The sequence below is a fragment of the Pituophis catenifer genome, unplaced genomic scaffold, assembly GCF_029215685.1.
Source record: "Pituophis catenifer annectens isolate HBS135680 unplaced genomic scaffold, rPitCat1.0.hap2 SCAF_7, whole genome shotgun sequence".
Lineage (NCBI taxonomy): Eukaryota > Metazoa > Chordata > Lepidosauria > Squamata > Colubridae > Pituophis > Pituophis catenifer.
This window is the reverse complement of record NW_027256887.1, coordinates 77,862,968-77,880,849: the sequence shown is the minus strand read 5'-3', so window position 1 is coordinate 77,880,849 and position 17,882 is coordinate 77,862,968. Positions and strand designations below refer to the sequence as shown.

Genomic DNA, 17,882 nt, shown 5'->3' with positions numbered 1-17,882 from the left:
TTCATCAGTAATCAGATGACCAGCATTCAATCAGCAAACCCCTTTTCTTTATACTAAGCTACAGATTTTCAGAAATTCAACATAATAATCCCCTGTGTTAAAGTTTACCACTAGGTCAAAAGCTTCAGGGTAAACAAATCATCTTTATGGGCTTAAAGAAAATTGGAAATAGTGAGTTTTGTTGGATACTGTCAGAATAACAAGCTTTAGTTTCTGATCGTTGATGAGGCCTGCTCTTTGAGAGCCTTGCTAAGGTTCTATGTATGAATCCCCAGACATTTTTTAATCTCACAAATTAAACTCATCTTGTTAACTCCCCAGCAGTGTGTTCTAACACTAACAATACTTACCCAAGGATTTGTGATGGAAAAGGACAGTTGGCGGCATGAGTTGCCATAATTCAACAAGAGAACTTGAGTGCATGATGTTCTTCGAAATTCCACAGGATGGTTTTATAGTTACATCATTCTTCTTGGAAGCAAAGTAGGATTGGGTGCGAATTAAAGAAAAAGAACAAAATGTATTTTAACATTCTGCCTCTATTTTTAGTTTCTTTTTGGCTATTCTGTGATTTAAGTTGCACATATTGGGCAGTTATCGTTTGGAATGCTGCTTAGTAAAAGAGAAGAGAAAAACAGTCTGTTATAAACCATACTGGTGAACATGGTATCTTTATTAGCAGTTAAGGAAGAGTGACAAAATATACATGTTGGCATTAGATGCTTTTCTAATAGTCTTAACCATGGTGAATCTTCAAATATTGTATGCACTGCTGAAGGATTATTGTATTTTGCAGTGAATTGAATATATAAACTGCAATGTGGAAGGACACACCGGCATGCCCAGTGCTGATCTTTATCTATTTTCTCTTTCAATCTACTTCAAATAACTTTTTTTTCTTTCCCTGTCTTTCCTGTACTTCTTTTCCTCCCTGTTTTTCTTTATCTATGCCTTCTACGTGATCCACCATTGGCCTTTTCTCTGCTAGCTGGAAACCTGAGGCTGCAGCAGATAGTTAATCCAATTGATCCCCTGGAAATCTTGGCTGATGTGCATTGGACACACATCCGTCAGAAGGAGGAGGAGGAAAAAGTGGCTCCCACTTCTAAGTCCTCCACCTCAAGAGGTAACCATGTCCACTGCATTGACCCCCTATGTCATAAGGGCGTTTGATTTCCATTAAATGCAGAAAGACCAATTCTGAGACCATCCTCATGTTACTTCTAGAGCTTTCCTGTTTGTCAAATGTTTGTAATAGAATGGAACACGTCTTGTGTCTATGGTATGAACATTTATTTGTAATGGAAGAGGGATCTGCGGGTATGTACTATGAAGATTATAGTAGGAGGTATCTCTTTTAAGCTTTAAGTACCCATGATTTCCTAAGACAGGCAGAATTAACTAGTTTAATCTAACCCAGGGGTGTCAAACTCAAGGCCCATGGGCCAAATGTGACCCCTGGGGTGCTTACATCTAGCCCGTGGGGCTGCCCTGGAAACAGCAAAGCACCAGCCCACAGTGCCTCTGCCATTGAGGGCCATGCATGGCCTCCAGAGTTCCATTTTCACTGGCAGAGGGGTGCAGGAGGCCGTCACAGCCAAAAACTAAGTTTGGAAGCTCGTTTTTGCTGGCAGAGCGTTTCACCCACCACAGGCGCCCCCCACATGAGTGACATCAAGCTGGCCATGCCCACCCCAGCCCCGCAAGGTCAACCACAACCCTGATGCAGCTCTCAATGAAATTTGAGTTTGACACTCCTGGTCTAACCTAATGGAAGAGAGAAATCGAGCCTATACAGTTCATTAGGCTGGTTTAATAGAGAATAGCCTCCCTCAGATTCCTGTTTTCTAGGATTGGGCCAGGTGTCCTTATCCTTCCCTGTTGGTTATCGTGGCTGGGCTGCCAAAACTTGTAGTTGAGCAGCATCTGGAGGTCACCCATTCTTCATTCCTATTCCTATAATACCTATTGTATTCCTAATTTTTAAATATTAATATTTTGCAAGGAAGGGCTCTCTCCCTCCCAAAGCCACTGAAATTGCAACTCCTTTGGTCCAATTATGTATTGACTAGCTTTTTCCAAATCTTTTAGAAAGTTTCTTTTCTTATACTTTCTTGAAATGAAAGGGATGAGTATATATGTGTGTGTGTGTGTGAGAGAGAGAGAGAGAGAGAGAGAGAGAGAGACAAAGAGAGAGACAGACAGACAGACCAAGAGAGACTGACAAAGAATAATTATTAGCAGAGGAGGTATTATGAACTTTACAAGAGAAAGATTCCTAGTTTGTTTAGTCTTGGAGTTCTGCACTTGTTATATACTGTGAAATGTTACTCCAAATACCTATGCTGCAACCTACCAAAAATGAGTTTAAAAATCAGTTTAAAGCAGTCCTTCCAAATAAGGAAAATTAGAAAGAAAGAACTCATCATCTGCCCTTTACTGCCCTTTTCACTGAATGTAAGAGAACCTTCCCATTTTAAAGGTAAATGATTTGGGTGAAACAGTAATCTTTTCTTTTGAGGAATGTAAATGGTTTTTCCCAAGTACTGATTACATAATTATTCCAGCTCAGGATCTGTATGTTATTTGAAAGTATCACTCAGATACTCAGTCTTTCACCAAACCCTGCATCTCAGCCTATTTTCATCCAAACATATAATCAATACTTCTACTGTTCTATTAATGGAAACCTCAAACACTTTTTTCCTAACAGTAACTCAGTCACCTTTGAGATCAAGGAAACAACAATCTGAACTTCTTAAAATATAAGCATTTTTCAAATTTGACAAACCTCTGAAATTGAAAACGAACAGCCCAAGCACAAGAGATCTTATATGTTGATCTTATACTTTCTCCGAAGAAAAAAAAGAAGGCATATTTTGGGTTTCAGTAATTCTTGCAGTTTGAAAAGATTAATATGTTCATTATACTTCCCTTATGTTATATTCTATGGATATTTCATAATTGCCTCATTTCCTTAGATTTTCTCTTGATGATCTGGTGTAGGGTTTGGGGTTTCACCATTTATTTGGCTTCATGGGAACTTTCCTCCGATTCCTTTCCTTGATTTTCCTAATTTGCTATATGCTGGTATGGTCCTTTTTCTTTTTGTTGGAATGAACTCTTTTGAATTCTCAACCAGGGCAGCCAGACCCAGGTAACACTAGTGCCAGCTAGGTACAGAGAACATTGACCCAATCTTTTAAAGGTTCCAGGTAAAGTAGTATAAAAGAACTTGATTTTGTCTCATAAGTAAGAGATATACTGTACAAAAGAAGTCTAAACATGCAGTTTCGTAACTCATATTAAGCAATGGGCTCTGAATTATTACCCTTTTTACATTGTTTGTTGTAGATCAGAGGTGTCAAACTCAAGGCTGAATCCGGCCCGTGGGGTGCTTAGAACTGGCCTGCGGGGCTGCCCCGGAAACAGCAAAAGACTGGCTTGCGATGCCTCTGCCAGTGAAAAGGAGTTCTGTTTTCACTAGTGGAGGGCTGCAGGAGTCCGTCGCAGCTGAAAACAGAGCTGGAGACAATGGATTCTCCCAGCCCTGCCCGGGTCACCACAGGTGCCCCTGACACAAGTGACATTGAGCTGGCCATGCCTCCCCCCCCCCCCGAGGTCAAACACAACCCTGATGCGGCCCTCAATGAAATTGAGTTTATTTTATTTAATTATTTATTTTATTAAATTTTTATACCGCCCTTCTCCTGCTGGACTCAGGGCATTGCACAGCCAAGAATAAAAAACATCCCAATACAAAATTTAAAATTTTTAAAGAATGAAACAAATTTTGGCCCAAAATTTAAAACCTCCCAACTAAAATCCATTTACAATTAAAAATATCTAAGTTTGACTCCCGTTGTAGATAGAACAGTCTTTATCAAAGCTGGATATATTTGGCAGGAGAACATGGGAGATGAGAATTTGAGGACTTCTAAGAGTTGCGTACTCTATGGCAGAGTAATCATCAGAAGAAAAATTCATCCACTTAAAGGGAGTGAATTGATCAGAGCATTTCTGTCTTAAGTATTTTTGATTTTACTAGAGGATCTTGATTTCTACGAGAAAGGTCAGAGCTCAAGCAAATGTTAATCTCAGCTTGTAATAATTTTTCAACAGACCTGCCTCAGGTAGGTAGCGGAAGCCATGGCAGCAGATACCAGGATCAAGGAATTCATGTTTCAATCTTCCCTTTCTTACAGTCCCACTTAGAGTCCGTCTGAGTTTGCTTTCCCATGGTGTGTTTTTGTTTTGTTTTTCTGCTTCTAGACTTTTTTTTCTTCTTTTGTGATGTTTCCATTTCGAAATACATGTTGAGTGTGCTGTGGAAATTTATTATAATTTTATTTTATTTTAATTCAGCATCTGACCTTCCCTCCATCCGCCACGAGGCAGTACAGGCATGGCTGGATGCAGTCCCAGGAGGTAGTTTTGGTGATGTTCTGTTTATAGCTCACAAGTAACCCTGCCCGCCACCGCTGGCAATGCCACTGCTCCATGTTTCCAGTGCCCCATTTGCTGGCCTTTTTTTTTAACCCAGGAACTATCAATGTCTTTATTGCTACTGCATGGCAGAGTTGGGGAGGCAGGGAAAGAGGGGTTGCATGTCTCAAAGAGATGAGCCATTCTTGCATGAATTAGATCACCATCTTAATTCCTTCAGCTTCCCTTCTTGCAGACAATACTGGAAATGCAGATGTAGTTGAGAAGAGAAATAGATTTTCTAGATATGCCATAGACCAGTAGGACCTGTTTAAATCTAACACTAACTGAAAGGTGAAAACAAGCCAGACCCTCTTATATAGGTATTTATCCTGATGACTAAATACCCATTTTACAGTTTGCTTAAAAAAACCCACCAAGATTTCCATCGGTGCCAGTAGAAGATTGTACCCCAAGATAAATTATTTCCTTTACTCAACTCTCATAGTCTTGATTTTAAGCAAGGCCCTTGGTTGCAACTGTTTTCTAAAATTACATTTAAGTTCAATGCTGTTTCAGGTGATCTGAAATGGTTCCATCTTTAAAATTCATAATGGGAAGATGTGTGATCGGTCCCACATAACATAATCTTATTGTAATATTACAATTTTTACAGAACATCTTCCTAATGTGGGGGGAAAAAAATCTTCTCACTTGCTTTATTCTGTAGCTATTATCTTCATTACTTTAGCCCAGTGGTCCCCAACCTTTTTATCGCCGCGGACCAATCAGCCTTTGATAATTTTACCGTGGCCTGCTGAGCGCGCGCAGGGGTGGGGGCTTTGGGCCACACGTGCGTACCTGCGCGGGGCTCTCTTCCCTGGAGCCTTTGCGCACGGCCCAGGAGCTTTTGCGCACGGCCCAGGAGCCTTTGCGCTGCAGCGTTCATGTCCCCCGGCCGCTGCGCGGCCCGGTGCCAGGTACTCCACGGCCCGGCACCGGTCCGCGGACCGGGGGTTGGGGACCACTGCTTTAGCCAGTTTTGAAACTTTTTTTTTTTAAAGTAGGAATGGTAGACAAAATGTGTCTACAGTTCTGAAAAGAGGTGTAGTTTGAAGGAGAAGTCATTGAGGATCACTGAGCTGGAAGAATGCTGGTCTAGATAGACCTTAAATTGACAAAAACTTCCATGAGAAGTCATTGTTGAAGTCAACGTGAAGTGTATTAAAGTCAGAATTGAGATATGTTTGTGTACCTGGAATTCCGCCATCTAGATAGATTCTTTGTAAAGTGACTTTACTGTAGGATGGGACATGGTTATGTGTCTTTTCTACTCCATATAAAATAGCTAAATTTTACAGGTTGCTATCCTTTGGTCTTATTTTTAAAACTGAGTCCTTCTAAAAGAATTGGTTATAAGAACAGAGATTGCTTGAAACTTGGCAACTTAGATCTTGCATGGATGGAGCTAGTGCATTTCTAAAACTATTTTTTTTTTTTTTTTTGCTTCTGTCAGCAGAGTTTGCATATTGCCTTATTCATAGCCAGTTTTGACTGCTGACCCATCTGGGCAAAATACGGCTTCCAGTAGTTTGGGATATAGTAGTGCATCGCTCTTAAGGTTCTATGCGAGAGCTTTTCCCTACCCTGCACTTTATATTTAACTGCTTAATATGTGCAAAGATGTATTTGCAAAATAACTATGAATAGAACACATTTCCCCAAGAATAGATGTGCACCAATTTATGCTAATGTGTGCCTCCATTAACATACCACTGAAATTTTATTTTGATTCATGGGAATATGCATGACTGCTTAGGAGAGACTAGTCTTTCCTATATTGAAGGATGTTCCAAAATATTACACCAATTAAATGTATAGCACTAGTTATGTTTGATTTTAAAATGCTGTATTTGACCTCCACATACAGTGGTACCTTGGTACTCAGCTACTTTGAAACTCATTGAATTTGGTACCCAAAGCATTTTGCCATAAAAATTTTATCCCAGTGCTCATCGTTTGTTTGGTACTCAACACACAAGCTAGAACTTGTGTTGTCGGCTACCTTGTGACGTACTACAGTATTGCTTATGGGAAAATTTTGTTTGGAACTCATCAATTTTGGTGCTCATTGTGCCTCCTGGAACCAATTAATGAGGAATACCAAGATATCACTGTACTCTTAGTTTGGATGGTTGCTTAAAATAGCTACAGCTAATAGTATACGCCATAAATATATTTCCAATTATGTTTACACTTCAATAGGGCTACATGGTCCAATTGTATAATATTACAAATATTTAAATATGAATATTCTAAAAGGTCAGCCTCACATTTCAGGGCACCATTCATTTCATATATTGACCAAAGATATTCTACTTGTTTTAAAAAGATGTATTTGACTAATGACCTGAAGTTTTTGTTTTTATCCAACATATATGAACTGAGCTTTTATGATTAAAAAATTATGTGCTGTAGCTCATATCTGATTGTCTCGGCTCAGATGCAGCAATGTCACATACATCGATGTTCTTCAGCATTCAAATGAAAGAAAAAAAAATATTCCAGGATAGTCTTGTTCCGTCACACATATCAATTTTAATCCAAAGTGGTACAGTCCTAGCCGAACAAACATCACATGCTTGCTGTATTTGGATTACAGGAGTGTGTCTTAAGTGATCCTCCAAACAGAAATCTATTTTCTCTTCCACCCCATTGTCTCTTTTTAAAATTGGTACAACAATTTATTGTAGCCCTGTGTGAAGAGAATGATGATGAAGATGAAGTGGGTACCGAGCCTGCAGAAGCAATTGAAGATGGAGACACTGGGGCAGAGTTGGATGATGGTAGGAGTCTGAGGGCATCTTCACGCAGTATGTTGTTGGTTGATGTAATGGAGCGTGTGGATGACCTTGGGGGTGAGGGGGAAGAGATGCTCCCTAGAACAGGGGTCACCAACCTTTCGGACCTCAGGGACCACTAGATTCATAATTTTAAATTCCATGGACCACTAATATGATCTGCCTAATGACCAGCTGGGTGGGTGTGGCTAGGTCATGTGACTGGGTGGGCGTGGCCAACTCGATATTGAGGGGAGGGGGGTCTCAACAGCCTCTACTCTCCCCTCCCCTCCCACTCACTTCTTGCCTGCCCGGGCTCCTTAGAGCCCCAACAGGAAGCAGTTGTTGGAGCTAAGCAGCCACCACGAGAAAGAGTTGGCAAAACAGCTCAGTTCAAATTGGATCTGACTGAGAAGGAGGCTCAGCAGAAGCACCTCACTGAGGACTACAAGCATAGGCTTTCCAAGCAGAGGGAACACTTGCAGTAGTGCAAAGCCAGGTACCGGTGACTGGAGGCTCAGTGGGCTGAGATGGTCAGCCAGTTCCAGGCCATGATGCAGTCCCACTGGAACAAGGCCTTCTGGCTCTTCACCACCACCAGCACTTCCCTCCAGCCTTCGCCCAAAGCCCCACACCAGGAGGTTGGAATTTCTGCCCCCCCCTCTGACCCGCACAAAAAGTCTGCAAAGGGGGACTCTCTGCAGCAACACAAATGTTAATTGAAAATATCTGGCCCAGGGGCCATAGTTTGAGGTTCCCTGATTTAGTGAAATGCAAATAATTTTTCTGTGAACTACCAAAATTTTCTCATGGACCACCAGTTGGTGACCACTGCCCTAGAAAACAATTGGATGAGAGAGGGAGGAGCCCCCAGTGGCTTAACAGTCAGAGAAAGAAATTTAGGAAAGACTGCCCTCATTGATTAGATGGTTAAAAGTAGCGATGGAAAATTTGTAGCTTCAGACTTGCCAGATTCTATTAATATGCCCTTACTATAAAGTGGGGACCTTTACCTTTTACTATACTTTTACCCCACCACATGGGGGTGCGATGGCTCATTGGCTAAGACTCTGAGCTTGTCGATCAGAAAGGTCAGCAGTTTGGCGGTTTAAATCCCTAACGCCACTTAACTGAGTGAGTTCCCATTATTTGTCCCAGCTTCTGTCAACCTAGCAGTTCGAAAGTATGTAAAAAATGCAAGTAGAAAAATAGGGACTACTTTGGTGGGAAGGTAACAGCGCTCCGTGCACCCTTGGCGTTTAGTCATGCTGGCCACATGACCACGGAGATGTCTTCGGACAGCGCTGGCTCTTTGGCTTTGAAACGGAGATGAGCACCGCCCCCTAGAGTCGGGAACGACTAGCACGTATGTGCGAGGGGAGCCTTTACCTTTTACTATAAGGTAGAATGAGCTCATCTAGTCTTGTTTCCTGTCCTGTTTACTTGTGAGAGCTGGCAGTTAATACTGCAGAAATGCAAAGTCATGCTGCAAAACAATTGCGTGCAAATTTGACAACCCCAAACAAAAGAGCTCAGTTGATGCAGTAATTTAAGTAGTGGCTTAATGGTGTGAGACTTGGAGTGGTAGAGAAGGATTTCAAGATAAATATACATGTCATTTTTAAATCACATGTGGAATAGCCACGTTAAATAAAAATGTAGTAAAGGGCTTCAGAAACACAGAGAGAAAACCTATTTTTTACTCTAAAATTGTGACTTAGAACTAACAAAACTAGGTAATTTAGAATACACATAATTTATTCTGAGCAGCAAGTACGAAAAGGGAGGGAGAGGGAGGGCGGGAGGAAGGGAGGAAGGGAGGGAGGAAGGAAGGAAAATAAAGAGACAGAAAGAGAGAAAGAAAGAAAGGAAAAAGGAAAGGGAGGGAGGGAGGGAGGGAGGGAGGGAGGGAGCAGAAGCCTACATAGTTTCACCATTCCCTTCCCTTGTTATGAAGTTACTATAAACATGTATAAAATTTGAATCTTAATTCTTTTTTGTTTTCCAATTCCTAATATATTGATGGGGGTTTAGATGACATCCCTTCTGATGCAGAGGCAGAGTGTCGCATACATCAAGAAGAAAAAGAAAAAGAAAAAGAAGGAGAAGAACTGAAAGTCTCTGAGCTCAGGGAAACAGAAACAGTCACCCCTTTCATTATGACGGAAGGTACTAAGCATTTCAGCACACTGGATTGGCTAAGAACCTGTAGGCCAAATTATGCAATTTTTCCTGTTTTTTTATTTAGAACAAATCAAAGAACGATTTCCATTAACAGTGTTTTCAAATAAATCTGTTATCCCTTGCCAGCGCACACTTGCCACTCAGGAAATTCTTGCAATTACCATAAAGGTGTCATCATGGAGGATGTCATTTCAAACTATTTCTGCCTCATAATATTGCCTCTTGCATTTTTAGCCTGACAGTCATAGTAAAATCAGGAGCAGTCAGTCAGTCGTCTGTCTGTCTGTCTGTCTGTCTGTCTGTCTGTCTGTCTATCTATCTATCTATCTATCTATCTATCTATCTATCTATCTATCTATCTATCTAAAGTTTATATGGCTGCCCATCCCACAGAAAGTGACTGGGTGGCATACAATAATCCAGTAAAAACAGTAAATAAATAAGCCAAAAATTAGTTAAAACCATTAGATAATAATGATTTAAAGGAATTTAAAATTATAAAGGGAGAACTAAAACTGCAATTACTGCAAGTTCAAATCTCACCAGGCTCAAGGTTGACTCAGCCTTCCATCCTTTCTAAGGTAGGTAAAATGAGGACCCAGATTGTGGGGGCAATAAGCTGACTTTGTATAAAATATACAAAAGTATGAAGGCTATTGCTTAATGCATCGTAAGCCGCCCTGAGTCTCCGGAGAAGGGCGGCATATAAATCAAATTAAAAAAAAAAAAAAACCTGGAAAAGAGAACGGAGGGATGTCAATAATAAGGAAGCCACTTTTTGAGTTCAGCGTTCCACAGGCCTGTTGGCATGATCAGATTTTGAGGGAACTGTGGAAGCTCAAGAATGATCAAGACAACCTTATCTTGTATCTTGATGCTTATGAACTGCATGTAGTAATCAAATACCGAGCCTTTGACTCTTGGCAGCTGGTTCTGTTTGAGTATTCAGGCCTCATGAATAGGAGTAAAGTAAAATATAGAACTGGGTCATTCTGCCATTGTGCTTCAGAAGGGCATCCAGTTGGCCAATGTGGGACACAAGATAGTGGACTCAACAAACTAATATTGGATCCTTCATGATTAAACATATTGTTTTCAAACTAAATAACAATTCACACTGTTGTCCCAAAGGAGCTTTTTCAAAAGACAACTGGACTTTGTTTTTCCTTGAAGATGTTTTGCTTTTTGGATGAGAAGCGAAACATCGTCAAGGAAAAACAAAGTCCAGTTGTTTTTTGAAAAAGCACCTTTGGGACAACCATGGATGACTGAGACTCTCCATAGAAATTCACACTGCTATTACTACCATTTTTGCAAACAGTTCAGCATGTAAAGCCTTCTTCCTTGGCAATAAGATCTGAAACGTAGAGGGACTTCCTTCTGAGTAATGTGCATAATAATCATAATAATATGCATAAGAAGAAATTGCGCCAAGTATAATGCCAAGGAGTATTGAAGGGAGAGATAGTCAAATTTGGATCACGTAGCAAATTGATTATCTAGAAAGGAGCATGAAAGGAGGCACTTAACTCCATGTTCTTTATTTGGTTTTAAAATGGTCATAGCTCTGTTTTTTGGTTCTTCAGGTACCTGTAATCCTTGTCTTCCAGTCCAGTCACCATGTGAAAGGACTGGTTCTATTTCTCCAATTTGTAACCATAAGGAAGAAGAAAAAGAGGTAAGAAATTGTCTTCATCCATAAACCTAAACCATGATGTTTAATTGTACAGGTCATAATAATCTTATTTATATACAATTAAGATACAATTATTAAATTCACGTGGTTAGTCTAAAACAAACTGTACTATAGGTGAAGAAGAAATGGTGATAACTACAGTGACTTTCACACAATTAATACTGTGGTTCAGTCAAATCAAGATTTGTTAAAAGAGTTCTTTAATTTTCTGGGCTGAATGGGAAGCTGATATTTCTCATTGTAGAGATATAATCTGCCTCCCAGAGATGGGACATTTTAAGATTTAAGGAGAACATTGCAATGTCTGCTTCTTGGGAGCCAATGCCGGAAGGCTCAGCTTGGAGCATTTTTATAATTTTACCCAGCTAAGAAAAAAGAGCATAAGGCAATAAGGCAATAGGTAGACAGTGGCTGATATTGCTTCCAGATGAGCGGCCATAATTTCAAATTCAAGTTCAAATTACACCAGAAACTAGTAATAGTATCTGCCAAATGTAAATAATGTGCCTCAGTTGTTTTCAATACTAGTTCTATTCTTACAAACTTGCATTCTTGTTTCTGTATTTTGATTGTCTGAACAGGTGTAGAATTCTCTGGAACAATACTTTTGATATTGTAACCACATATGCTATTATGTTGATTGAAAATTTGTTGGGAGTCCATCAGTAAGATGGCCATTAACAGTAGGAATAGCTGGAAAATAGTTTGGCCAACTGCTATTTATCTTCCATGTAATGTACACTAATTGGGGCAATTTTGAATAATAGTGTTGACTTCAAGTGTAGCAAGAAGTAGCTTTAGTGCACCCTGGATTATCTCCCCAGAATCCAGTAGTAATATGCTGTGGTTCTGCAACAAAATTGTAGGCACTGTTCTGTAGATGTATTGATGAGGAAATATTATCAGAAAGTAGGAATAGGAAGCCATTATTCTAGAACAGGGGTCTCCAAACATGACAACTTTAAGACTTGTGGACTTCAACTCCCAGAATTCTTCACCAAGCCAGGAATTCTGGGAGTTGAAGTCCACAAGTCCTAAAGTTGCCACGTTTGGAGACCCTTGTTTTAGAACTTAGTGAAAGATATTTTAGGCCACTAACTATGCTCTGATTTTATCACGTTTGTAGGAATCTCTTATACCGATATCATACAGAGAAAAGTCTTCGGATATCCATTTTTTCTCTGAGCCTTTCCTCCCGGAAAAAGAAGAAGAAAAGATCCTTGATGATCAAAAAGCCCAAAGTCCACCAGCATCAATTTCACCAATACGGTCACAGCCAGTTGCACTGCCTGAAGCCATCACACCAATATCACCTGTAAAATCACCGTCAACAGTACCCATAGAATCAATTTCTCCACCTCTTGCCCCCCTGCCTATTTGTTCACAGCCTTTACCCACCACTGAAGCCTCCATTACACCTCCAGCAGAGCCACCGGTGTGTTTTCAACCAATCCCAGCTTTTACTTCTACTCCTTTGGCCAAACTTGCTCTAAAAAGTAAAGATGGGCAGATGGAAAAACTAGAAAGTCCCACCACAACAGAAGAGATTTTGAAAAGGAATAATCTTGTGGAGGAATTCTGGATGAAGAGTGCTGAAATCCGTAGGAGTTTAGGCCTCACTCCTGTCAACAGAAGCAGGGGATCAGACCCAAACTTTACCTACTCACCCCTAGAATCTGTTCCTCTTAAACTATATAATTCTGATGTGGGGTCAGAAGAAAAGGGAATCCATCCTGTCAAACCATCAAAGGTAATCATGCCAAAGTTGGATAAGGAACAATTTTCTTTGCTGACACCAACCTCCCAATCAGAGAAAGAGTTGAAAAACTCAAAGGATGTGAAAAGAGATCTCTCCAGCAGTTCTGGACTGGGACTTCAGGGTAGTTCATCCAACATGAGGACACTGGCCAGCCAAAGTTTCAACACATCGGATTCCACCATGCTCACCCCTCCGTCTAGCCCTCCTCCACCACCACCTCAAAACGAAGAACCAGCAACGTTGCGAAGAAAAAGGCACCAGGCGATTTGGCAGAATGAAGCAGAGTCCATACAGACACCTCAGATGGCACCAGCCAATGAAAGGATCCGACCCACCAGAAGTTCCTCTCACCCACCGAGAGAGGAGGTAAGGAAGTCATTTGTTGAGAGTGTGGATGAAATACCATTTGCTGATGACGTAGAGGACACTTACGATGACAGAACAGAGGATACCAGCCTTAATGACAAATACTACACTCCACCTAGCAAGCCAAGGCCTGAGAAGCCTCTCCAACTGCATGTGGTTAAGGAAAGTGATAGGTCATCGTCCACTGAAGGAGGAAAGAGAGGCCTTCCTCAGGTCTCTGCTGAAGCTAAGGAGTTAGCTGAGGAAAGGATGAGGGCCAGGGAGAAGTCTATCAAAAGCCAGGCCTTACGGGATGCTATGGCTAAGCAGCTCAGCAGGATGAAAGATCTGGAGATGACCAGCAGTGCTCTAGCTGCAAAATCGCGCAAAGCATCTACAGCACCCTCAAAGACCAAAGAATTTACTTTAGACACCTCAAGGCATCCGACTGGCAAAACCAGTGAAGGCCCTACTCTGAAGCATGAAGCTAGTAGCGAGAGGTTCTTTCCCCCATTAACAGACATTAGTGGTCACGATGGGTCTATCACATCGTCAGAAGGCTCCAGCGGGAAGAATAAAAAAAGGACTTCTCTCTTCTCTCCCCGGAAGAACAAAAAAGAGAAGAAGTCAAAGAATGAAAACAAGCAATCTGACAAATCCAGCAGCGCCGCTGAGGAATCCACAAAGCCTAAATCCCTTTGGAAGTCGGTTTTCTCCGGTTACAAAAAAGACAAGAAGAAAAAGGCAGATGACAAATCTTGCCCTAGCACACCTTCCAGTGGGGCCACAGTGGATTCTGGGAAACATAAGGCATCTCCATTGGTTAGAGCAGCAGGTATAATATCAGTGCCTATATATTATAATGATTTCACCCTAGCCAGAAACTCTTCCAGGCATTGTGCACATCCATCAGATTTGCTCCAGCATGTTAGTTTGCTGTAACCCTTCATATATTTAGTGGTAGCTGAAAAGGAAGAATAAGTATGAGACGTCAGAATAACAACATACAGTCCTTTTTAAAAGGCATCAGGTATCTTTAGATTTCTGCCAGATATTGGGGAGTTCTGTATCTCACCTTAGCTAGATTAGACTGAAGGACAGTGATTCACCCAGTGTCACCAGTGATCTGATGGAAAGTTGAACATTGTCTGCTTAATTCTTGTCTGGTAATTTTGTCTTCTCGTATCTATGCATGTACTTATTTATTGCATTTCTCCCAGTCTGTAAGACACACAGCTCTAGTCCAGAAAAAACAACGGTCATTTAAAAAATATATATAACATCACAGAAGGGTTCCACCACCCATTCTAACCCAACACCTGGAGAATGGGTTAGTTTAGGGCAGGGGTCCTCAAACTTTTTAAATAGGGGGCCAGTTCATGGTCCCTCAGACTGTTGTGGGGGGCAGACTGGCTGGGTGGGAATGGCTAGGTGGTCATGTGACTGGGTGGGCGTGGCCAATTTAGCAGTCCATTAAACTACACACAAATTAAATTTTAATTTGTTATGTTCCCGGGGGTCGAAAGCAGATTAGTGAAGGGATGTGGCTGGCTTGGTGTGTGTGTGTGTGTGTGTCTTTCTCTCACTCCCTCTCTCTCTCTGGAGGCTGGGGAGGTCAAAAACGGGCCTGTTTTTGGCCTCGGCCTCCAGAACCACTCTGCCACCCAAAAACGGCCCTAGTTTTGGCCTCCTGAGGCCTCTGCCATTTTTGACCTCCTTGCCCACCAGCGGGTGGGGGCCGCTGGGTAGGTGGGGCGATGTGGGCAGGGCAGCCTCGTGATCCCACGTGGGCCAGATTAATGGCTTTGGCGGGCTGTATCCGGCCCACGGGCCATAGTTTGAGGACCCCTGGTTTAGGGCCTGATTGGGGGGAATGAATATGCTCCTTGAGCTTTGCCGTTTGACACATTTCTTAATTGTCTCAGATTTGCAACTGCGCCAACACTTAAGCTTCTCAGAGGATTCTGATCTTTCTAATGAAGATGTCTTAGAACGTTCCTCACAGAGATCTAAACGAGAGGTAAGTTGATACTGCTGTGATCATTTGAAGCCAAGATATGTCACAAAAGCTTCACAAAGACCGTGAAGCTTTTGTGGGTCATTTTAATATTTCCCTGTGATTTTGGATCTCTGGATCCAATAAGAATGAGAAAAATTAATTAGACCAAACTTCATAAATTATATCTAAAAGGTTTGTTTTGAAACTAAGTAGTCCTCAGATTACAACTATAATTGCAACTAGGATGTCTATTACTAAACAAGGCAGTTAAGTGGGTCAGAGCCAGTTTTACAATGCTTTTTGGCACAATTGTTAAGCAAATCACGAAAGTTGTTAAATGAATCATGTGATCATTAAGTGAACATGACTCCCCTCACTGATTTCACTTTTTGGAAGCCAGCTTGGAAAGTCAGAAATTGTGATCACATGACCCCCAAGCTGCTTCAACCGTCATAAATGTGCCAGTTGCCAATTGGCCAAATCCTGATCATGTGACCATGGAGATGCTGTAGTGTTTGTAACTACCAGAACCGGTTGTAAGTTACTCTTTTCAGTGCTGTTGTAACTTCAAACAGTCACTAAACAAATTGTTATAAAGCAAGGACTATATGTAATCTCAGATTCTTGTGCAGTCCTGAATTCTAGGTAAGCTTAGGTAGCTAGCTACTCCAAAAGTTATTTTAATAGAAGGGGAAAAGATGTTTAATTACATTGCCAAAAAAGCAATGTATAAAAAGAATTCTTTTTCTAAATTATGTAATAACCATAGGAATTGGCCAGGGTTTTTTCCCCCCAAATAATCATATATACACTCAATTTTTTAGCAAAGTTTGGCAATGGCAAATTATATCTATACTGTTGCTTAGTAAAACTTAGTGGAAATGTTCCTATAGTCACTAATAATCAACTTTGAATTGAGAAAGAAGTAACTAACCTGTTTGGTAATTGTACAAGATTATTATCCTGCAAACTTCTTGATTGAAATAGCAATTGGGTTTATTTGCAAACTGAGCTATTTGCAAATTGTTCTTTTTGCTACTCAAACCTACTTGTGACTGAGCTTGGTAACAGACTTGCTTTTACCCAGGATAGCTTAAGGCAATTCTGGTGGGGTGGAGGATAGTGAAGATAAAATCGCTGGTTCAAAGTTCAACCTCTTTTATGTTCAGTGCCTACATTTTTCTCCTGGATTAACTTCTCTGTAACAATTCTTTTTGAATTGCTCTTTTTATTTGATTTTTTAAAATGTATCACTTTTATGTTTGTCTTTTAGCTTTCCATTGCAGGTTCTACATTACATATGGGAATTTTTTTTAAAAAGATATACTTGCAATACTGAAAAGGGATAAAGATTGTAGTTTCCTATGAGTTCCAATGTAATCAATCATCTTGAAATCTAAACCTTGCTACTTAAGGCAGGTTGGGCCTAAATGTAACAGAGACAACAATTTCCCCCTTAAAAAAACCCCAGTCAAAGTTAATATTGTGTTTTTCCTGCCTAGTTTGCATAACATAGAGATATTCCAGATGTCATAATCCCTAAAGAGCAATGGTGCTAGGAATTACAGTATTAAGATTTAAATTGAAAGTGGGAGCTAGGAAATCTTTTTTTGCTAGCAATAAATGTTCCATAGAATAGCTAATCCACTCTAAGTGTTTTAATAAGAGTACATTTACAGGCATTTCTTAGAGTAGTTAAAGGATCAGACTGACAATAGCAACAGATGGTTTAACTCCTACTTTAAACATAATTGTCGAAGAGCTTTTGCTGTACCCCTCTCCTTGTGGGATATTTTTCATAACAGTGGCAAAGTGGGATGGGATATTTTAACTTTAACAATGTGGACTAGATGAGCTGATAATGTAGTTTTACAGGACTGTCCTTGAATTATAGGGTGTGTGATTTGGAAGGAAACTTGAAAAATCACGTAATCCCTTATTCTGGTCACTGAAGATTAAAAAGCAAGAGCCAGAAGGTTACATAAACCTTACACAGAGCCTTGGTCTAAGGCAGACTGAGTGTGTTTATATCTTAGTACAGGGTTGGGCAACAACTATAGCCTCTTTACAGCCTGTGGATTTCAACTCCCAGAATTCCTGAGCCAGCCACAGATAAAGGGGCTATAATTGCCCATCTTTGTCTTAGTGGAAGACCCCCACTTGTTTTCCAAGTGATGAAGAAACAAAATAAACAGAGAAACTGGTACAGGTATCCTTCACAGTGTAAAATCACAACAACAATATTCCTTAGAAAGGAAACATACTAGTTATGACCAGGTGCAGAACAGTACAAATATTAAAATCCAATTCTTAAGAATACTACATAAGAGATATAGAGAATGACAAAGACAATATTATACAAAGACAAATATGAACCTGGTTATAAAATCAGTTCAGTCTAAATTTTTATTCCAACTCTCAAGTTTCTAGAGAACATTGTCACGCCAGGGAAACAAAGCACAGTCAGTGTGATTTTCCAAACAGTAAAAGTTACTCGTGCATAGCTTCTAGAGGACCAAGGCTCAGCTGCCTGTTTTGTAGTGACTAAAATGACATTACTGCCTAGCATTGGGAAGACGGGGGATCTGATGTATAATGTTGAAAGCATCTGCTAAATAAATATATAATTTCTTG

At 40.6% G+C, this 17,882-nt stretch overlaps 1 protein-coding gene across 3 annotated transcripts in view; it reads left to right on the top strand.

The window, feature by feature from the left end:
- Positions 1-17,882, top strand: part of MICAL3 (microtubule associated monooxygenase, calponin and LIM domain containing 3) — a 195,125-nt gene that overhangs the window by 154,504 nt on the left and 22,739 nt on the right. For all 3 annotated transcript variants that reach the window (XM_070947144.1, XM_070947143.1, XM_070947142.1), the window contains 7 exons: positions 989-1,126; positions 4,366-4,428; positions 7,179-7,271; positions 9,300-9,434; positions 11,036-11,127; positions 12,272-14,084; positions 15,175-15,269. In XM_070947144.1, the coding sequence (XP_070803245.1) occupies positions 989-1,126; positions 4,366-4,428; positions 7,179-7,271; positions 9,300-9,434; positions 11,036-11,127; positions 12,272-14,084; positions 15,175-15,269 (2,429 nt within the window). The remainder of the gene's footprint in view (positions 1-988; positions 1,127-4,365; positions 4,429-7,178; positions 7,272-9,299; positions 9,435-11,035; positions 11,128-12,271; positions 14,085-15,174; positions 15,270-17,882) is intronic.